The 21,994-nt window shown below is 52.9% G+C and overlaps 1 protein-coding gene across 6 annotated transcripts in view; it reads right to left on the bottom strand.

Annotated features, from left to right (window-relative positions):
- SIGLEC1 (sialic acid binding Ig like lectin 1) overlaps nucleotides 1-20,155 on the bottom strand; it is a 30,947-nt gene extending 10,792 nt beyond the window's left edge. For 4 of the 6 annotated variants that reach the window (XR_004809217.2, XM_025469430.3, XM_025469429.3 and 1 more), the window contains exons 1-17: nucleotides 19,998-20,155; nucleotides 14,232-14,306; nucleotides 13,609-13,968; nucleotides 13,055-13,351; nucleotides 11,420-11,686; nucleotides 10,853-11,107; nucleotides 8,124-8,423; nucleotides 7,166-7,423; nucleotides 6,091-6,411; nucleotides 5,577-5,831; nucleotides 5,123-5,425; nucleotides 3,594-3,854; nucleotides 3,121-3,432; nucleotides 2,110-2,361; nucleotides 1,536-1,805; nucleotides 1,195-1,446; nucleotides 579-881 (exon numbers count right to left, since the gene is read on the bottom strand). Coding sequence is in view for 5 of the 6 variants with exons in the window: in XM_025469430.3 (XP_025325215.1) it covers nucleotides 579-881; nucleotides 1,195-1,446; nucleotides 1,536-1,805; nucleotides 2,110-2,361; nucleotides 3,121-3,432; nucleotides 3,594-3,854; nucleotides 5,123-5,425; nucleotides 5,577-5,831; nucleotides 6,091-6,411; nucleotides 7,166-7,423; nucleotides 8,124-8,423; nucleotides 10,853-11,107; nucleotides 11,420-11,686; nucleotides 13,055-13,351; nucleotides 13,609-13,968; nucleotides 14,232-14,280 (4,315 nt within the window). In the remaining variant the exon portion in view is untranslated. Of the gene's footprint in view, nucleotides 1-578; nucleotides 882-1,194; nucleotides 1,447-1,535; nucleotides 1,806-2,109; nucleotides 2,362-3,120; nucleotides 3,433-3,593; nucleotides 3,855-5,122; nucleotides 5,426-5,576; nucleotides 5,832-6,090; nucleotides 6,412-7,165; nucleotides 7,424-8,123; nucleotides 8,424-10,852; nucleotides 11,108-11,419; nucleotides 11,687-13,054; nucleotides 13,352-13,608; nucleotides 13,969-14,231; nucleotides 14,307-14,506; nucleotides 14,546-19,997 lie in introns of those variants that run through there. The other 2 variants (XM_035706099.2, XM_025469431.3) reach the window with 2 other exon arrangements.
- Between the last annotated feature and the right edge of the window lie 1,839 nt (nucleotides 20,156-21,994).

Below are 21,994 nucleotides of genomic sequence, written 5' to 3'. Positions count from 1 at the left end.
GGGATCTGGGCATCTGAGAGGTCTCTGTGCATTATGGGAAGGTCTGTTCTGATTTGGGGCCCCCGGAGGTGAGACTGTCTCTCCCATAAGACTGCGATCTCTTGCACTAGGGACCTCTGAGACAAGGTTGTGTATCTCTTAACAAGACAGGCTTTCTGATGGACAAGCCTGGGTTGGGTCCTGCTTTCAAATGGAATGCCCCCAAAGGTGGGACTCCACCGCATCCCTCACCCTGAGCTCCCTAAAGGTAGGGCTGTGTCTCTCTTCCCACCCCACACTTCCCCAGGGCAGGTCTGCCTTCACTCCAGATGGGTTCTGTGAGGGCAGGGTGCTGTCTCCCCTGCATCTGGGGGTACCCTTGGCACTGCTACAGCTCTACCCTTGTAGGGGGTTCCCCAAGGACAAGGGTTTCTTCCCTTCAGGCTGGCCAACCGCTTCCAGAGAGCTGTTCCTCTTCCGTCAGATGGGGCAAGGCTCCATCTACCCATTCTTGTAGGAGCTCCACCACTCATATAAACACATGGCATGGCCAGAGCCCCACTGAGCCTGAGTCCCTACTCCCCCCTTTACCCACTCACCTTCTGCCTGCAGCTGACCCGTGGTGCTGACTGAGCCCAGGAAGTTGTGGGCTGTGCACACGTAGGTGTCCTTGTCACCTGAGGATGCATCTGGCACCTGCAGCCGCAGGGCATTGCGGGCCACCTGGACGTAGCCTGTCCCCGATGCCAAGCCGTGGACCTCATGGCTGGTGGCCAACACTTTGCCATTGAGGGACAGGGCCAGCTCAGCAGGTGGCTCGCTGTCCACAGTACACTGTAATACGGCCATGGGGCTGAGCCTCGAGTCCCGAAAGGACGACAGGATCACACCCTGAGGGGCATCTGGGGGCATGACAGGACACAGTTAGGGCCCTTGTTTGGCAACCCTGTGCCATCTACAGCCTACCTGCCTGGCAATGGTGAGGCTGAAGCCTCTGGACAGACGGTCACTTCCTAGAAGTGACACCTTGTGGGCAGATTCCCCCAGGCAGGGTTCACAGGGCCCTAGGGTCTCTCCTCTCCTCACCTATGTCCTTCTTTTCCCAGGTGCCCATTCTGAGGTCCACTACAGTCCTGTGTCCACCCCCATGAAGGCCCAGAGGTGACCTCCTCCAGCTCTCATCCTCAGCACCCCCAGCCAAGGACCCCTACTCACAGTGGACTTGCAGGGCTATGGGCCGGGAGCTGCGAGTGCCCTGAGCATCCTGGACCTGGCAGGAGTAGGCACCTGCGTGAGCCCGTGTGGCTGCCGGGAACGAGAGAGAGGCGGCTGGCCCCTCCTGCAGCCAGCGGCTGTTGTGGTACCAGGTGTAGAGACAGGGCGGGCGGGCAACAGGGTCTTCACAGGTCACCGTGATGGGGGTTCCCTCGGGCACAGCGGCTGATGGAGCCAGGGTCACCTGCACACCTGCACCAGGGAGATCAGGATCACCGAGGCCCAGCTGGACGCCACAGCTGGTCCTTCCCCTCCTAGGCGTGGCCTGGGCCCTGTCTCACCCTCTAGCTGCAGATCCAGGGATGTATTGGCCTGGCCCAGTGGACTGTGGGCAGAGCAGCTGTAGAGACCCTCGTCACGGGGCCCAGGCTCCCACAACTCCAGGCGCAGGGTGTTGGGGACAGAAGCCGTGGTCGAGGAGGCCAGGAGGCGGCCAGCATGGCTGAGGGCCAGCTGAGCAGGTGGGCGGCTGTCCACAGTGCACAGTACCTGGGCCAGCCGTCCACCACGGCTCTCTAGGAGGTAGGTGAGGCGCAGGCTGCGGGGTGCATCTACAGGGACCCAAAGAAAAGTTCAAAGACCGCAGTCAGGAGGCCAGTTGGCAGGATTCAAAGCGGGAGGGCCCTGACTCCCCATCCCAAGGGCCCCCAACTGCCCAAAGGAGGGCTCTGCTCCTCTGCCCAGAGAGAACCTTTCCCTTCTGACCCCCAACTCAGTGCTCCCTGTCCTGAGCTTCATCACATGGATGGGGGCTGAGTTCCTGGGTTGGACATCTGTGGGGCTCTGGCCATGCCCTTGATCCCTGTGGGCTGCTGTCATTCCTTTTTGCCCTATCCTGCATCCAACCAAACTCACAGAGGACATCCAGAGTGACAGGTCTGGAGAGGTGGGGTGCCTGGCCAGGCCTCACCACACCACAGCGGTAGGAGGCAGCATCCATGACTGTGACATTGGGCAGAAGGATGGAGAGGGCACCTGGGCGCTGCTGCCCATCACGGTACCAGGTGTAGGTGGGCTGGGTCAGGTTGGTGGTCCACACAAGGCAGGTCAGGTTCACCAGCTGCCCCTCCTGCACGATGGCCTTGGGCCACACATGCACACTCACAGCTGGGGAGAGGGAAAGACACGGGGACACCAGTGAGATTTGTAAAGCTGTGTAAAGCAAGCCACTTGTCTCCATGAGGGAGGGAAGCCTTTTGCCTCTGGGAGGCACAGGCTGCCCACCTGCACAGGGGGCTCGAGGTCAAACTTGGGAAACAGCTCACCATCTCTCAGGTGGCCCCAAGCATGGTTCTGGAGGGCCCCGGAGTGCCCTGAGCCCGCCCTGACCCTGGTGGGGGGCACATGGGAGAACATGAACCTCCCTGCCCTGTGGTATTTTCTCCTTGAATACCTCCCACCTCCACCACTTTCTGATTAGCTTTATCACTTGGACATCGAGGAAATCATCTGGTTTTTAAAAAGGCTCTTTCATGAAAGCCAAGTCTGGAGTCTACTGCCCTTAAAGGAAGCTGGGAATGGAACAGTCCTGCTTAGCTCGCCTGCCCACCTGCCCGTGCCTCAGGCTTCCGGATGCTCTCCAGCCTCCTCTACTCTCTCTCTCTCTCTTTTAAAGACTTTATTTATTCATGAGAGATACAGAGAGAGAGAGAGAGAGAGAGAGAGAGAGAGAGAGGCAGAGACACAGGCAGGGGGAGAGCAGGCTCAGTGCAGGGAGCCCAACATGGGACTTGATCTCAGGTCTCCAGGATCATGCCCTGGGCCGAAGGCAGGTGCGCTAAACCGCTGAGCCACCCGGGTTGCTCCTCCTCTCCTCTCCTCTCTTAAAGGAGCCACCCATGCACACACTCACACTCTGACACTGACCCTGGGCATCGAAGGTGGCAGAGGCTGAGGCCTGGCCCAAGGTATTGTTGGCCTGGCAGGTGTAGACGCCCTCATCCTCCAACACTACATCATGGATCTCCAAGCGAAGTGTGTTGCGGGCCACAGTCACCTGCAGCCGGGGAGAGCTACTTGCAAGCTCCCCCACACCTTGTAGGGTGGAGGCCATGAGGTGGTGCCCGTGGAGCAGTCGTAGGTGAGCTGGAGGGTCACTCTTCACACGGCACAGGAGGAGGCCCAGTCGCCTGGGGCCTGTGTCCATCAGGGTGGTAAGCGTGGCCTGGCGAGGGGCATCTACAGGAGGCAGGGAGTGGCCAGGACACCTGGTTCCTCATCAGGTGCTCTCTTGTGGAGGCAGAGCCCAGGGCCAGAGCTCCCCCAACCCATCCTCCAGCGGTACCCTTGTTTCCTTCACCCTCCCCCCACCCCCAAGAAACAGAAGGATGAGAGCTTACAGGACACGTGGAGGCTGACAGGAGCGGCCAGGCTCATGGTGGCTGAGCCTGGAGCCTGGGCTCGGCAATGGTAGGCCCCAGCCTGGCTCAAAGTAATGGCTGCAAAGCGTAGTGTGGCCGAGTTCGACTCTGGGAGGGGTTGGCCATCCTGATACCAGAGGTATGAAGTCCCCTCCAGGACCCCTGGGGGCACCTGGCAGCTCAAGACCACAGCCTGGCCCTCCCGGAGCTCAGGTGATGGGGACACCTGGACCCAGGCTTCTGTAGGGAGAAACCAAAGGCAGGTAAGGGCCCTCTGGCCCAGCACCCTCCCCCAGTCTGGGACTGTGGGTAGGTCCACACCAGGACTGCATGATCCCAATTCTATGTTATGGAGCCACAACCCCTCTACCAGACCGCCAGCAAAGGCCCCACTTCAGCTCCATGCCTCCTCCTGTCCTGCTCCCAACTCCCCTGCACTGGGTTTCTCCTGGCCTTTAGCACCCACCACCTTGAGCAACAGATTTGTTCTGTCATTCATCTCTCACCTACCAGAAGGCCCAGCTTGCGTGACCTCTAACCCTGTGCCAGGCACAGTGCCTGCACAAGTTTGCTCTTAACAAATGCTGGTTTGAGACGCCTGGATGGCTCAGTGGTTGAATGTCTGCCTTCAGCTCAGGTTGTGATCCCAGGATCCTGGGATGGAGTTCTGCATCAGGTTCCCCGCAGGGAGCCTGCTTCTCCCTCTGCCTGTGTCTCTGACTCTCTTTCTCTGTCTCTCATGAATAGATAAATAATTTTTAAAAAACGCTGGTTTGGGACACCTGGGTGGCTCAGTGGTTGAAGGGGATGCTAAACCGCTAAGCCGCTGGGGCTGCCCTAAAATAAAATTTCCATAAAAATCCTACCTAGGGGGCAGCCCTGGTGGCGCAGCGGTTTATCACCACCTGCAGCCCAGGGTGTGATCCTGGAGACCCGGGATCGAGTCCCACATCCGGCTCCCTGGAGCCTGATTCTTCCTCTGCCTGTCTCTCTCTCTCTCTCTCTCTCTCTCCCTCATAAATAAATAAAAAACCTTTTTAAAAAAGGAAATTTTATTTTATAGAAATAAATTCTATGTATAGAATTTATATATATGTATGTATAAAGATTATGATACATTCTTTTTATATGTGTATATATTTCTGTGTATACATATATGTGCATATATTCACATTCACATACATGTATTACAGTATATGTATGCATAGTATACATATGTCTTCGGTTGTGTATGAAAATTCTTGTTATGTAACAGGATTATATTACTATAAAAGAAGTTTCTGTAAGTGTTCCAACCGAACAAGGCACCCTATGCGATTGTCACTGCCTCCTAGTGGTTGCCACAGTGATTGCAGGTGAAAATATTCAGCTGAAGACAGAAGGCCTGCTGGCTAGCTAGAAACTCCCCTAATGAGGACTGAAAAAGACTCACATTTCTATGCAAAGCCTGGCTAGAGTCGCCCCCAGGGCATTTGGATCTATCACATCTTTAGAGAACTAACACTCACCTCGGACCTGAAAGAAGAGAGAGGTGTTGGTGGATCCAAGGACATTTGTGGCCTCACAGCGGTAGCTTCCAGAGTCCCCAAGGCTCAAGTCTCGGACTTCTAGCTGCAGGAAGTTGGCTGAGACTTTGACCTGGAGGCGGCCACGGAGGGAGAGCAGGGGCCCCAGGCTGGTGGCCAGGAGGCGCTCCTCATGGAACAGGGCCAGCTGGGCCAGAGGGCGACTGTCCACAGTGCAGATGAACACTACCATGTGACCCTGGCCCACGTCCAGGAGGGCTGACAGCTTTGGAGGGTCAGGGGGATCTGCAGACGGGAAGGGGTTCAGGCCACTCCCTGCCCCTCCCTCTCCCCACACACAGTCCAAGCCTGCTCTGCCCACCCCCCACCTTGCTCCCTCCCCACTGACCACTCCTTCACCCTCGGAGTACCCAACCCCATCCTGCACATCACCCACAGAGCACACTCAGGACCACCGGGGTGGAGAGCTGGGTCTCAGCCTCTGTGAGGATGCGGCAGGCGTAGACGGCAGCATCTGTTCTGGCCACAGGCAGCAGCGTCACAGTCTCCAGGGGGCCCTGGGTCCACAGGGCCCCATTCCGGAACCAGGAGAAGTTGGCAGGGCCACTGGCTTCCCGGCTCACACTACAAGTCAGGTTGGCTCCAGTGCCCTCCGGCAGCGTGTGTGATGGCGTGATGACCAGGGTGGTGGCTGGAGAGCAGCCAACACAGGCCACCTGAGACAGGCCTCGCCTTGACTGCTTCCCCCCTGGAGTCAGAACCCAGCCTCCCAGCCTGGAGAAGACAGGAAGGAGAACCCCTGGGGTGCCCATGGGGCAGGGGAGAAAAGCCAACTCCCACTGCCCAATGGAGGTGGTTTCACCTGATAGACCCGCCTTGGAGTGGGAGGGTTGCAGGGACCCACGTACCAGCCCCTGACCCTGAGCCGCCCATTCCCTGTGCTGACTCACCCTGGGCATCGAAGTTTGCAGAGGCAGAGGTGTTGCCCAGGGCATTGCTGGCCTCACACAGGTACACACCCTCATCCTCCAGCACCGGCTCACCAATTTCCAGACGCAGCAGGTTGGGGGCTCTGGTAACCTTTAGCCGCTGGGAACAGCCCCCACAGCCCAATGGCAGGGAAGAGGCCACAACGTGGTCCCTGTGGAGTAGCCGCAGCTGGGCTGGGGGGTTGCTGTCCACACGGCACAAGAGTAGCCCTTGACGTCTAGCCCCAACTCCTGAGGCATTGGGGTCCAGCTGAGCAGTGAACGTGGGCTGGCGTGGGGCATCTGTAGGGAGAAAGATCATACGTATTCATTCCATGGCCTCCACCAGGGTTCTCCAGGTCCACTCAAAGCACAGTAAACAAGGGCATGTACTCAGAGTTGCCATACACAGCTGTGTAGATTGTGCGCTGCACAAGGACAACCAAACCAAAGTAGGAATTAGCCCATGCCCCTCATGCTAAGGTGTGCTCTAGTGCTATTTTGAGTCTTCAGAGGAAGGAATGCCATTTTCTATTTTGGACAAGGGCGTCATGTGGGCTAGCATAACATGCATAATGTCGTATGCTTCTGACACACTGAGTGTTGGCCCCTTAGGCTAATATGGAGAGACACTCTTGACAGGACACAGACCCTGTGCTGAGAGGTTCTACCTTTGTGGCTATGGGAGCCTGTGAGGGCACAGTCTATGGGTGAGCACATATATATCAAAGTATGGTGCCTAGGGCCCAGTCAAGACAAAGCTTGGATGTGGTGTCCATGATGCATTTGAGGCTAGAAGCAGAGGCACTATAGGGGCTGGGGCTGAGGCTGAGGGAGGGGACATGGGGAGGTAGAGAAAGCCCCAGCCTTGTTCCCCACATTTCAGTCCTGGGCAGACAGCTGCATGGCGCCCAGACCTGTGGCTGCCTTCCTGATCTAGACCCCAGGGCAGGGCAGGGCAGTGGCAGGAGGGCCTGAGGGAGGTCGTGGTGGCTGGTGGGCTCCAGTGGGTTGACCCTCCCCACGGCTGGCAGGGGCTGGTGGGAAGACTGCTCACAGAGCACGGTGAGGATGGCAGGTGAGGAGGGGCCGCTGGCAGTGTGGCCATCCTCGGCCTGACAATGGTAAGAGCCGGCATCGGTGCTGGAGGCCGCCGTGAGCTGAAGGCTGCTGTGGGGCCCCTGGTGAAGCAGAGCTCCGTTCCGGTACCAAGAGAAGCGGATGTCAGGCGTCGGGCTGAGACCACTCCTGCAGCTCAGTGTCACTCCTTGTCCTTCTACCACCTCTGCTGCAGGGCTGATGAGAAGGTGGGCCACTGGCAGAAGAGGGAGTGAAGGAGGCTCAGGTCCCCTGCACACTGGCACCTCTGTGCCACCAACTGCAGGAAGACCTCCAGGGTTCTCCTCTCCCCCACATGACTACAGGTAGGTCTGGACTTCATGGCATCAGCTCCATGAACCTCTTGATAATCAGGAGGCTGTGTCCTTGAAAGCCAATTCTGATCTGTTGGTAGTAGTTGGCTGCAGCATGATTGAGAAGGATTGTGAGCCAGAGCCCCGGCTTACATCAAAAACCTGGCCTGGTTGTTGAGCTATGTCTGCCATAGCCTCAGAAGGAGGGAATGGCAGTGCATACACTAAGATGTGGACAATCGTGCTTTTCTATTTTTCCTTCTGCATCTGACTCTTAGCCTGCCCCAAACATTTGATAAATAAAAAGCAAATGGATATGAAGGACCCTTCAAGTTCAGAGTCAGAATGTGCATGAAAGGAATAATGCAACCTGCCATGTTTCCCTTTTGCCTTGACTTCTGGAACCTCCCAGGTTGGGATGACTGAATAGCCCAGATCTTTGATGTGATTTAAAAAAAATATATATATATATATATATAATCAACCAGCGTGTTCATCCCATCAGCTAAGTCCTTGGGACTCCCAGGAGGAAGGCCAGAGCAAGCCGTCTCCTCCCGCCCTTCACCAGCACTACCCCACACCCTCGCCCCATGCCTGTCTTACCTTTAGCATGGAAGCCCAGGGTAGAGGATGAATTCCCAAGGGAGTTGGTGGCGGAGCATGTATATTCCCCACTGTCAGCTGGCCCCAGGTTTCGGATCTCCAGATTCAGGGAGTTAGGGGTGGAGAAGACACTGAAGCGTGAGCTGTGGTCACCCTCCCCTTGGGTGGAGGCCAGGACAAGGCCATTGTGTGACAGCACCAGGGTGGCGAGGGGCTCGCTGACCACCGAGCAATGAAAGATGCCAACTAGCCCCTCCTGTGTCTCCAGGAAGGCAGTTAGATCCGGGGTAAGGGGTGGGTCTGTGTGGAGATGAGGAAATGACATTCACCGTCAGACAGGAGCAATCCTGAATCCCCTTTTAATAGGCTATGATCCTGCACTTCATTTGTCCCACAAGGCTCTGCAAAGGGAGCAACTCCACAGATCCTGAGTGCCTGTTGAATACACTTTTGTCCCTGGGTTGGGCAAATCACTTTGTCTTCTCAACCAGGAGTTGTGGCAACCCTGTGAGTGGGGGTCAGGGTCCCTACTTTAAAGATGAGAAAACTGGGGCACGTAGGTGGCTCAGTGGTTGAGCGTCTTCCTTTGGCTCGGGTTGTGATCCCGGGGTCCTGGGATTGAGTCCTGCATCAGGGTCCCTGCAGGGGACCTGCTTCTCTCTCTGCCTATGTCTTTGCCTCTCTCTGTGAGTCTCTCATGAATAAATAAATAAAATTTAAAACAAAATAAAGATGAGAAACCTGGTGAGGCACCTGGCAGTGGACAGTACCTCATCTAAGTGATCAAGGTGAATAACTACCAGCAATGGGACAGACCGACATCATGGGCCGCCTGATGGGATATAGCAAGACAGATACAGCATCACAGCCATGGTGTTGCTGCCCGGGTGCAGAGGCTCAGTCTACTCAGTTCAGACAAATGTAAACCAAGGGACACCCACACAACAACTGGCCTGTGCTCTTTAAGTTTCACAAGAAATACAAGGAAAGCGGTGCCTGGTGGACTCAGTTAAGTATCTGCTTTCAGCTCAGGTCATGATCTCAGGGTCCCAGGATCCAGCCCCATGTTGGGCTTCCCGCTCAGCAGGGAGTCTGCTTCTCCCTCTCCCTCTGCCCCCCCCCCAACTCGTGTGCTCTGTCTCTCTTAAATAAGTAAATAAAAAGCTATTAAAAAAAGATAAAGAAAGAATGAGAGATGGTCTCAGATTAAAGAAAAATAAAGAGATGTGACAACTGAATGTAATGCAGGGTCCTGGTTTTGGCTCAGGTCATGGTCTCACTGTTGTGGGATGGAGTCTGCATTGGCTCCATGCTCAGGGCAAGTCTGCTTCAGATGCTCTCTCTCTCTCTCTCTCTCTCTCCCTTCCTGGTCGCTCATGCCCTCTCTCTCCCAAATGAATAAATACAGTCTTAAAAAAAAAAACCTCTGTATGATTCCAACTATTTGATTCTGGAAGAGGCAAATTTTTTTTGCCTGTGGTTGCCAGGCACTCAACAGATAAATAGGTGGAGGACAGGGGATTTTTATGGCAGTGAAACTATTCTGTATGGTACTGTAATGATGAATACAGTGTTGGTTCAGTAATTGCAACAAACACAACACTAATCCAAGATGTCAAATATAGGGAAAACTTTGCAAGGAAAGGATACATGGGAACTCTATACTATCTGCTCAACATTTTTGTAAATTTAAAACTATTTTTAGGGCACCCTGGGTGGCTCAGCGGTTTAGCGCCGCCTTCAGCCCAGGGTGTGATCCTGGAGACCCGGGATCGGGTCCCACGTTGGGCTCCCTGCATGGAGCCTGCTTCTCCCTCTGCCTGTGTCTCTGCCTCTCTCTGTCTCTGTCTCTGTCTCTCTCTCTTTCTGTGTGTGTCTCATGAATAAATAAATAAAATCTTTTAAAAATAAAAAATAAAAAAATAAAACTATTTTTAAAAATAAGATCTACTGGGGGGCTCCTGGGGGTTCAGTCAGCTAAGTGTCCAATTCTTTTTTTTTTTAAAGACTTTTATTTATTTATTCATGAGAGACATACACACACACAGAGGCAGAGACACAGTTAGAGGGAGACCAAGAAATCAACTCAAATCATGATCTCAGTCAGGGTCATGAGACCAAGCCCACTCTGAGGCTCTGGGCCAGGTGTGGACCTGCTTAAGATTGTCTCTCTCCTTCTCCCTCTGACCCTCATATCCCTTGCTCTCTCTCTCTCTCTCTCTCTCTCAAAAATAAAATAGAAAAAGCAAATGTACCAAACTCTTAACAAATGGGGAATCTAGGTTAAAGGTATGTGGCAATTCTTTGTATTCTCCTGGCAACTTTTTGTAAGCTTAACTTGTTCGACATGAAAAGTATTCTAGGGATCCCTGGGTGGCGCAGCGGTTTGGCGCCTGCCTTTGGCCCAGGGCACGATCCTGGAGACCCGGGATCGAATCCCACGTCGGGCTCTCGGTGCATGGAGCCTGCTTCTCCCTCTGCCTGTGTCTCTGCCTCTCTCCCTCTGTGTGTGACTATCATAAGTAAATAAAAATTAAAAAAAAAAAAAAGAAAAGTATTCTAAAATAGGAGAAAATTGAAGCCCGGGGAGGTCAAAGCTTGCCTACATATGCAGAGCAAAGATGTGAACTCAGAGCCAACCAAGCCCAGGACCCTAACCCTCTTGTGGGGACCCCACCCTCCAACCAGGCCCTGGCAGTGTCCAGTGCCACCCTGCCCTGGGTACTTACAGCTGACCACCACACTGACAGGGCCGGAGCGCTCTCTGCCATAGGCATTATGCACCTCACAGAAGTAGAAGCCAGTATCGGCCCTGGTGGCTGAGCGCAGCTGCAGAATGTGGCTGTGGGCATCCTCCAGCAAGACGTGGTTCTTGTACCAGCTATAGCGCAGCTCGCTGGGTGCTTCTTTGGGCAATTTGCAGGTCAATGTCACTGTCTGGTTCTCTAGGATAAGGCCTGCTGGGCTCACTTGGACCTCAGCCACTGTGGGGGCAGCAGAAGGTATGCTGGGGAACACCCAGCTGACTCCCCATGCACTGGGGTTGTAGCCAATCAGCCTAATCCCTGCATGTTCTGTATCAGACCCCTTCTGCAGCAGAGGCTTCTGGATGGGTGCTATATCTCTTTGTTCTGTTTACTGGGATTCTTGTGACATCCCACCCTGCCAGGGACTGAGGCAGAGCTAGGACTCGATACCCACGTCCCAGGAGGCACCTTGGACTGGCTTTCTTCAGCAACAGTGGCCAGGACCCCTCCCCACCCTCTGGTCAAGACCCAGGCTCATGCAGGACTCACTGAAGATGTGGAGGCTGATGGGGGGTGAGACTGAGGAGCCCACGGCATTTCCAGCTTGGCAGGTGTAGATACCAGCATCGCCCAGGGTTGCCTGGGACAACTTCAGCATACGACCCTGGACTTGGAGCTGCGTCCCATCCTTGGTCCACTGCACAAAACTGACCTCAGGGTAGCTGCTGTTCACCTGGCAGGTGAGTATGACCAGATCGCCTGGAAGGATGTTCCGCCCTGAGGGGCTGAGAAGGATCTCCACGCCCTTAGGGGCATCTGTAAGACAAGATCGTGGCATCAGGTGAGAGGCCCAGGGAGGGCAGTGGTGGCGCTTCTCACCTCTTTCAACACTCTGCCTAACGAAGCCTGCCCAGATAATCATTAGGCCTTTCACTTCCCCTGTCAAGGCAGGCGCTGCCCCCCACCTCGTGAGGAGGTCTTGATTCCTTCCTTCTCCACTGAGGGCCTGACGATGCAGTGCTTGGCTTAGCGTCCAGCCTACATTGCCTTCTATGGCTTTCTGCTTCATGACACTGTCCACTGCCCTCAATTCTATTTGGGTATCGTGAGCACCATAGTGCCTGCTTAGGTGGCCTGTAGTAGCTGTTGGCAGGGAACAAAACACTTCATGGAGGGGGCCAAAGGCAGAGTCCAGAGAGCTCTGAGAATGGTTAACCCATTCATAAGGAGGGTGCCAACAGGGCACCTGGGTGGCTCAGTTGGTGACATGTCTGCCTTCGGCTCAGGTCATGATCCCAGGGTCCTGGGATTGAGTCCCATATAGGGTTCCTGGCTCAGCAGGGAGCCTGCTTCTCCCTCTTCCCTCTGCTCATACTCTCTCTCTTGCTATCTCTTTCTCTCAAATAAATAAATAAAATTGTTTAAAAAAGAAGGTCCCAACCATACAAAACAACTGCATTTCTATAAATCTTGTTCCAAAATGTAAATATGCTAATAAAAGTTAACATTTTAAGTGCTTAATCTAGGTAAATATGAAAATAACAGAAGCTAATATTTTAGAGCACTCTGTATGTGCCAAGCACTCCTTCAATTTCCATAACAGTTCCTTGAGATCTAGGAGTCTGCTTAGTAGAGGAAGACATAGAGGCTCTGAAGGGCAGGTAATTCACCCAGTTTGCTCAGCTAAGTGGTGGATCCAGGCAGCCTGAGGTCTGTGAATAGTAGTGGTTCTAGAACAGGCTTTCATGTTTTACTGTGAGGGGAAGACTCAGAATCAAGTAGAAACTCAGGTTTTCTTCCACCATCTCTTTGCCATGTCCAGGTGATACCCTGATCACCATGAGCAGCCTTAGGCAGGAAAGGGATGAACCCTCCTTACCACCCCCAGCATCCTCCAGAGCTGTGTTAAATCTCAGAGGCCTCTCTGTCTGAGCCCCCAATTCTCCGGCTCTCTGTGTTTCCTCGTCTCTGCCCAACCTGGCCTCAGGGACAAGAGATAGAAGGGAGCCTTGAGCCGTGGGTCTTAGGGCTTTGCAGTGTCTCTCTCCCTGCCTGACCCTGGAGGTCCAACTGTGCCTGACTTTTTTTCGGGGTCGAGGCGAGGGCTGGAGAAGAGACTGGTTTCCACTGGGGAAGCCACAGATGTGTGCTTGGTGCCAAGGGTATGGCCCCCAGCACACTCACACTGCACTTGGAGGTGAATCTTGCCCTGAGTCTTCTGCTTGGCCACTGAGAGTTCGCACTGTAGGGTCCGGCCGTGGTCCTGCCAGGACAGGGCCATATGGAGGGTCCCCAGGTGGCTGATGCCTGTGGGCTTGAGATTCTGGAAGCTGGAGGTGACCGAGCGTGAGGGGTCCTGGCCTTGCCACTGCAGGCTGATGTGCTCCTCCGGGCAGGCGTAGGGAGTGGAGCAGTTGAAGTAGGCCTCTGTGCCTTCATGAAGCTCTGCCGCCGAGGCAATGGTGGGTGTCTCGGGCGTCTCTGGGGACAAAGACCGGAGACTTGGGACTCCCCTTCACCACACGTGAGGCCTCTTGCCCTAGAAAGCCCAGCTGAGGGGCAGGACCTGGGCAGAGTTCCTCAAGAAGAAGGAGAGGCCGCTTCCTACCCCCAGCCCCACATAGGGTAAATGCAAAGGAGCTGCAGGGGTTGGGCTTAGGATTGGGGCTCTGAGCCCATGGGGCCAGAAGCAGCTTGAGAGACCTTTCCAGCCAGGAGCCAGGTCACTCTGCCCTCACCTGTCACAGTGACCACAGTGCCTTTAACATCAGACCAGCGGTTGGTGTCACTGATCTCAAAACGGAAGTTGTAGGAGCCCGAATCCTCAGGCCGCAGGTCCTTCAGCAGCAGGGTACACATCTTGTGCTCCGTGTGCCCCAGGAACTGGGCACGGCCACGAAACTGTGCCTCCACCAGCTTGGGGTTCTCCGAATGGCTCACCACCTGCCGGTTGCCCGAGTAGTCGTAGTACCAGATGGCTGTGATGCCATTGGTCACTTTCACGTCAGCCGGGAAACTGAAGACACAGGGGATGATGAGGCAGGACCCCTTCACGCCCTTCACATCCTGGGGACTGGAGACACCCCATGAGGCCAGGCCTGCAGGTGAGGCAAGACAGAGAGGAGAGTGGTGAAGACCTGGTGTCACTGCAAAGCCCTCAGGTCTGCCCTGCCCCCAACAATGCGCACCTGGAGCAGCCTGCCCACCCCCCATCCCCCGCCCCAGCCACTGCTGCCCGGAGCTCTCCTTCGTTCTGCGGACAGACCTGTGACGGGGCCCAGTGCCGTCTGTCAGGGCTGGACGGAGGGCTGGACGGCCCAGGGCCAGGCCCCGTGGCATGGGCAAAGTCAATGCAGCTCACCTGCCGAGATAAATGAGACCAACTGGAGAAGCTGGAGCAGGAAGTCCATAGCAGGTTTGATGCTGGCTCTGGTGCCTAAGGAGGAGATATACACTGTGCTGGCTGGGCACACAAGGGCACCCTAGGGCACCTCAGCCTTCACGGCCTGCTGAGAGTCCAGCTCTGTGCCCCCAGCATGCTATGACAGTTGACCCCGTGGAAGGGCAGGGCTGCCAAGGACTCTAGGGCAGCCAGCAGTGGGGAGCCAGGAGCCCACGTTCCTGGCTCAGACTCACCCCAGAATACCTTCACCCAGTGGCATGCCTCAGAAAACCCTCTGTGTGTCCCTCAGCCCCACCCCAAGTTCTGCTTTCCCAGCCCCTCGAGGGCACTCCTCCAAAACAGATGAACAGCTGTTTCTCCCTTTCCTCTCACTTCCCTACCTCTTCCCACCACTCAAGCCAACAGGAACTAGCTAGGAGCCCAGAGAGGCCCAGTGACTCACTCCAAGGCACCCTGCAAGAATGAGGGTTTAAAACTTGTCTCCTGACCATAATAAGCCTTACCAGCTGTAGGCCACAATGGGACTGAATACTTACCAAAGTGCTGCCTTTAAGCCCTTACTTCCATCCCTGAAAGGTCCTCCTTCCGACTCACACTTCTGCCCCCATTCCCTGCTCCCCACACGCACAGCCTATGGCCAGTCCCATAGACTTTCCAACTGAGCAGCTCTGCCCCCACCACAAATAATCTTTGCCTGCTGAACCCTCTTTATTCACTCTTAAGAGGCAGCTGAAACTTCCCCTGTGGGGTCCCTGTAGTCACCCCACAGGCATCTCTGTGCTCGCCTGGACCTTGGCAGTTTGTGATCCCCATTTCTTAAGAGTGAGGACTGAGGACACGTGCCCTGAGGCAGTGCAGAGCCCCCCAAGCCTTGCAGTTGTGAACAAGAGAGGAATGTGATCCTTGAGGGCCTGGGGTTGGTGGCAGGGAAAGTCTGGGCAGGGGACACAAGCCCTGCACAACATGTATCCCACAAACATGAATTAAATGCCTACTGTATACCATATATAAGAAGGTGAGTTTCTCGGGATCCCTGGGTGGCTCAGTGGTTAAGCGCCTGCCTTTGGCCCAGGGCATGATCCTGGAGACCCGGGATCAAGTCCTGCATTGGGCTCCCTGCATGAAGCCTGCTTATCTCTCTCTGCCTGTGTCTCTGCCTCTCTCTCTCTCTCTCATGAATAAATTTTTTAAAAACCTTTAAAAAAGAAAAAGAAAGTGAGTTTCTGCCTTTGAGTGGCCCTCCTGGAGATGAGGCCCTAAGGGGTGCCACATATATGAATCTGGGGAGGAGGAATGCCAGAAATACATTTAACTTAAAGTATAAAACCACTAGAAGAAAACATGGGTGACAATCTCCCTGCCCTAAGACCAGGTAATGATTTCTCAGGTATGACATCAAAAGCATAAGCAACAAAATAAAAAAAATTAGCTAAATTGGACTTCATAAAAATTTAAAACTTTTGTACACATCAAAGGACACTACCAAGAGAGTGAAAAGAGAACCCACAGAATGGGAGAAAACATTTACAAATTATCTATCTGAAAGGGGTTGATATCTAGAATATATAAAGAACTCCTACAACTCAACAAGAACAACAAAACCCCAAACAACCCAAATTCAAAAAATGGGGTAAGAACTTCAATACACACTTCATCATCCAAAGATGATATACAAGTAGCCAATAAGCCCATAAAAAGATGTTCAACATCATTAGTCAATAGGGAAATACAAATTAAAGGCACAATCAGCTACCACTTCATACCCATCAGAATGGCTCTTAACAAACAAAACCAGAAAACAATGAGTGTTGATGAGGATGTGGAAAAATTGGAAGCCCCGTGCACTGCTGGTGGGAATGTAAAATGGCACAGCCTCTGTGGAAAATAGTTTGGTGGCTCCTCAAAAGTCAAACATAGATTACCATGGCCTCCAGCAATTTCACTGCTAGGTATCAACCCCAAAGATTTTATTTTATTTTTTAAGGTTTTATTTATTTATTCATAAGAGACACACAGAGAGAGGCAAAGACATAGGCAAAGGGAGAAGCAGGCTCCCTCTGAGGAGCCCAATTCGGGACTCGATCCTAGGATCACAACCTGAGCCAAAGGCAGACCCTCAACCACTAAGCCACCCAGGCACCCCAACCCAAAGGATTTTAAAACAGAGCCTCATGGATCCCTGGGTGGCTCAGCGGTTTAGCACCTGCCTTTAGCCCAGGGTGTGATCCTGAAGACCCGAGATCGAGTCAAATATCAGGCTCCCTACATGGAGTCTGCTTCTCTCACTGCCTGTGTCTTTGCCTCTCTCTCTCTCTCTCTCTCTCTCAAATAAATAAAATAAAATAAAATAAAATAAAGTAAAATAAGAAACAGAACCTCAAACAGATACTTGTATATTCATGTTCATAGCAGCATTATTCACAATAGCCAAAAAATGGAAACAACCTAAGTGCCCATCAATAGACAAATGGATAAAAGAGATGTGGTCTATCCATACAATAGAATATTATTCAATCATAGGAAGGAACAAAATTCTGACTAATGTGACAACAGGGGTGAACCCTAAAAACATTATTCTAAGTGAAATCAGCCACATATCAAGAGGCAAATATTGTATGATTCTACTTATATGAGGTACCTGGAGTATGCAAATTCAAAGAGACAGAAAGTGAAGTAGAGGTTACAGGGGCAAGGAGGGGATGTGAAGGAGAGAGTGGAGAGTTAATGTTTAATGAATACAGAGTCTCTTTTTCGGATGATGAAAAATTTCTGGAAATCCACAGCAGTAATGGTTACACAATACTGTGAATGTATTTAATGCTGCTGAACTGTACACTTAAAAATGTTTAAAACTACTGTACGTTTTATGTTAAGTATATTTTACAACATGCATACAAAAACCCATGGTGCTAGGGCACCTGGGTGGCTCAGTCAGTTAAGCATCTTGCCTTGGGCTCAGGTCATAATCTCAGGGTCTTGGGATTGAGCCCATTGTCAGGCTCCCAGCTCAGGGGGAAGTCTACTTCTCCTTCTCCCTCTGCCCCTTCCCACTGCTCATCCTCTCTCTCTCTCTCTCAAATAATAAATCTTTAAAAAACAAAAAACAAAAATCCATGTTGTCAATTTTGCAATCCTCCCTGATCCTACATGCTGACTCAGCAGAATGAGGGGGCAGGCCTGAGAAGATTGAGAGTGGTACAGGAAACTCATGACATCTCCCAGCCCCCAGCCCATGGCCACAGGATGGGGCCCAACTGATTCTGGCGACTACCAGGAGGCATACCTGGGAAGGGGCTGAGCAGACACCCAGGGCCTGGATGGGATCTGAATTGTCTATCAGGGTGACGGTACTTAGCCAAGTGTGATGTGAGAAAGGGCATCCTTTCAGGAACAGGGCAAAGCAAAGATGTGGGAAGAACACTGTTTCTCAGGGGACCCAACAGCAGACAGCCCTGATCATTTGCTGAGGCCCAGTGGCTTGTCCCGATTCTTTGGGTGTTTCTAGACCTGTTCCTCTCCCAGGAGGATATACCCAACAGCCTCTACACCTGGTCCTTGGCTGTAGGAAAGGCCCATGCTGGGCTGGGGTATGGCCTGGATGTTGGGCTGGAAGGCAACACTGGGCATGTTTGGGACAGGCTCTGGGGCTCAGAGCTGCACTGGGTAATGAGGTCAGCTCTGCTGTAGCAGAGACATCAGGAAGGTAGCAGCATGTTGGCTCCAGTGTTCCTACTGTTCCCATTTGGGGCCATGGAAAGGACAATGCTGGGGCATCTGGGTGGCTTAGTGGTTGAGCCTCTGCCTTTGGCTCAAGTCGTGACCCCAGGGTCCTGGGATCGAGTCCCTCATCAGGCACCCTCGAGGAGCCTGCTTCTCCCTCTGCCTATGTCTTTGCTCCTCTCTCTGTGTCTCTCATGAATAAATAAATAAAATGTGAAAAAAAAGAGGAAAGGACAATGCTGAAACTACAAGAGGAATGATGATATTTTAGACCTACTAACCCCAGAATGGAGCAGAGATTTTTGAAACATGTGAGAGGACCCTTTCTAGAACCACCCCAAATCACATCATGTAGATGTCACCTACACTTAACCCAGCCCCAACACCCAAGAGGTCAGTCCCACCAGAGTCCAGCTCACTGTCTCAAACTGTTCCACCCCAAAGACCAGCCTCATCCAAGAAAACTTTCTGGGAAAAAGAAGGGTCAAGATGAGCCCCAGAAAGGAAGACCCTTGTCTCTATTTGAAACCTCCCGCTGTGGGGTAGGTGCTACTCCTAGGGCTTGGACAATGAGCTGGACGTGTGGCTGTGACCTTGCACCCCCTGGTGGTAAAGGGATGATTGCCAGTCCTGGGCCGGGGAGGGGGGGCGGGGCGGTGACAGAGCAGCCCTGAAACAACACCTTCCTTAGGCAATGACCATCTGAGAGAGGATTGTTCTCCAGACCTCAGAAAGTCCCTGAGGTTCATCTTTGTATCTCCAAGTCTCGGGTGCTCTGAAGATAGGGTTTAAATCCCCACTAGTATATGATGCATCAGGGTTGGGCTGGGGTGGCCTGGCACACAGTGGGGGCACATATTTGCTGCCTGTGTGAGAGCAAGTGGGTGGGCAAAGTCTATGTGAGACCAAGTGTCCCAAGATAACTGGGCAGGGCTGGCTGGTCCCTGACCTCTGATCCCAGAGACCAGTCTGGCCTGGGGAAGGAAGGGTAGAGGTAGTTTCATTGCAGACAGTGATGCAGGAATCCCTGGGTGGCACAGCGGTTTAGCGCCTGCCTTTGGCCCAGGGCACGATCCTGGAGACCCGGGATCGAATGCCACGTCGGGCTCCCAGTGCATGGAGCCTGCTTCTCCCTCTGCCTATGTCTCTGCCTCTCTCTCTCTGTGTGTGACTATCATAAATAAATAAAAATTAAAAAAAAAAACTTAGACAGTGATGCAGGATTCAGTTTCTGTTTCCTAGCACCAGGGTTTCCCCCTCAACTTCCCTATCAAGCTGCAGAAGGAGGGAAATGAGGTGACAGGGCCATCTGGAGTGCTCTGTCCCACAGATAGGAAATCAGGGTACAGACAGACACTTCCAGAGTGTACTATCTTCGTAATAGTGGAAAGCCCCAAACATAAGCCAAAGATTTCACTTGAAAAGCCATACAATCCACAAATGAAGTCTACTGGCTTAAATGAGCAATAGAAATCTCACATCTCGTTCTTCAATCTGGCTATAAATGGCTGGAGCCCAAAGACCAGCTCCCCCAAGCTGTGCTAGGTGATTCTAGGGGTCCTACTGGGGGGAAGAAGTGGTGATGAAAGGAGTGAGTGGACTGGGCTCCTGTGGGGCTAAGATGGGTGGGCGGCAGTGGGGTGAGGGTGAAGGTCAATTTTGGCTGCAGTGTGGGATGGAATTGGGTGGATGTGGAAGGGACAGTGATGGATTGGGAGAGGATGAAGGTCAGGGTTGAGGCTGGATGGAGATGCAGTAATGTTTGGAGTGTAACTGAGGGCGAGGTAGGGCTGGAAGGTGTGAGGACTGGGATCAGGATGTGGGTTGGGGAAGCTCTGGGGGTGTGGAAGGGTTTGGGTCATGACTGCAGCTTTGATTGGTGTCTAGGGCTTGGATTGGTCTGGGGTCCAGCACTCACCCTCGATACCCCCCCCCCCACCTCCCAGCAAATCTCAGCACAGCCTCTCCCCCAGCCCTCCTCACATACTCCAGGGATAACAGTACCTGCTCCACCAGGGAAGGGGCTGCAGGGCTGTAAACCACAGAAGAAAAGAACAGGAAGGAGGCCCAGGTGGTTGTAGTGCTGGTGGCTTCCCAGGGCTCTGCTGCCCTAAGAGAGGAGATCCAGCCTCAGGGGCTGCTTCCTCTTTTCCCAAAGCCTCAGCCCGGAGGCTGGTCAGGGAGGCAGCTGCAGACCTTGCGAAATACCAAGATAGGAAAGGCGTCCTAGGCAGGGCAAGGGTCCCTGGAAGGCCTTTTGGGGCTTGAGCAAGCAGAAGTAGGGGCTGGGGCCACACTGGAGTGTACTCTCAGGCAAAATGGGAAATGGGGGTGGGTCCTGCTTAGCAGCCACATCCATTCTTCTCTTCTTGGCGATCACTGGCCTTTGAGGGAGTCTGAGGGAGGAGGAAGAGAACTTTCTAAACGTGGTCCTCTTGACAGCTGGGAAGCTGGCAAGCCCAACCTGGGGTGAGGGGGTCGTTCCAGGGTAGCCAGACGCAAATATTGATTTTCCAAGCCTTTTGGGAGCCTCTCAGAACCCCATTACTACCAGGATACTCTGAAAAGAACCCCTCAAGAAGTAGGCCCTAGTCATGGGAGACACAGGGTCCCCACCTTTCGGGATACTCCTCAGGCTGGAAGAGCGTCTCTGGTTCCCCCTCCCTTCCCCACTGTCTGTCCGACACCCCCCACTACCCCCATATGTGATTTCAGCATCCCCAAACCCCCACTGAAGTGGAAAAAGAAGGGCCCCACCATGGCGAATTACTGGTTTTTATTGGAGCCCATTTTCTGGATGGCCTACTATGCGCCACATACTCCACATATGGAGCAAGGTGTTAATTGCTCCAAGCAATGCTGGATACAAGTGACAACACATTTCTCATGTCATAATCATAACTCAAACTTAATTCAACTCAACCTGGACCCACCTGTGGTGGTGGAGAACCCAACCACAGCAGATCAGGTCCCCTGTACTCTGTGGGCAAACCCACACATACAGATCAAAAAAAGGACATGAAACCCTGAATTGGGATGAACCTAGGATCCCAGGATGCAGTGGCCCAAAGCAAGTGTCTCCTGACATTAAAGCCTCAGAAAAATTAGGGCTCTGTCACTCACTCTGACCTCTTTGTAGCCCCTTATCTCTCCAAACCTCAGGTCATTTCCTCTTTTGACCAAGACATAATGGATTCATCCATTGCTTCCTCCTCCAACCCCAACATAAGACTTGTTGGTTCTGCTCTAGGTCCATGCCACTGATTCCAACCAAATGACATTCTGGTCAAGGCCAAACTAGGAAGACAGTAAAAAAGGTCGTTGTTACTGGAGGTTAGTGGGGGCGGGGGGGGGGGGAGTATGAATAGTTGAACAGAAGACTTTTTAGGGCAGTGAAGCAGTTCTGTATGGTACCATAATGATGGATGCATGTCGCTATACACCTGCCCAAGTCACCAGAATGTACAAAACTGAGTGAACCCTAACGTAAACTATGGACTTGGGGTGATTATAATTTGTCAATGTAGGTTCATCAGTTACAATACCTTAGTGGGGGATGTTGATAACGGGGCGAGGCTATGCATGTCGGGGGGTAAGGGGCATATAGGAAATCTTCCCCTCATTTTGGTGTGAACCTAAAACTGTTCTAAAAAAGAAAGAAAATAATTAAAAGGACAAAGTTCATTCCATTTGCTCTACAGCCACTGGAGAGAAGGCTCAAAAATTCTCTCAAGAATTTGGACCATAACTGGTACACAACTCTGGCAGCCATTTTCTTTTCTTTTTTTTTTTTTTAAGATTATTTATTTATTATAGACACACACACAGAGAGAGAGGCAGAGACACAAGAGGAGGGACCCCGACGTGGGACTGACTCCATCCCAGGACTCCAGGATCGCGCCCTGGGCCAAAGGCAGGTGCCAAACCTCTGAGCCACCCAGGGATCCCTGGCAGCCACTTTCTATCACTGGAAACTTATGCCAGCTCAGGCCCTTGACTCT

This window comes from Canis lupus, chromosome 24 (assembly GCF_003254725.2).
Source record: "Canis lupus dingo isolate Sandy chromosome 24, ASM325472v2, whole genome shotgun sequence".
Taxonomy (NCBI): domain Eukaryota; kingdom Metazoa; phylum Chordata; class Mammalia; order Carnivora; family Canidae; genus Canis; species Canis lupus.
The sequence above is the reverse complement of the archived record's forward strand: the minus strand, read 5'-3'. Positions and strand labels throughout refer to the sequence as shown.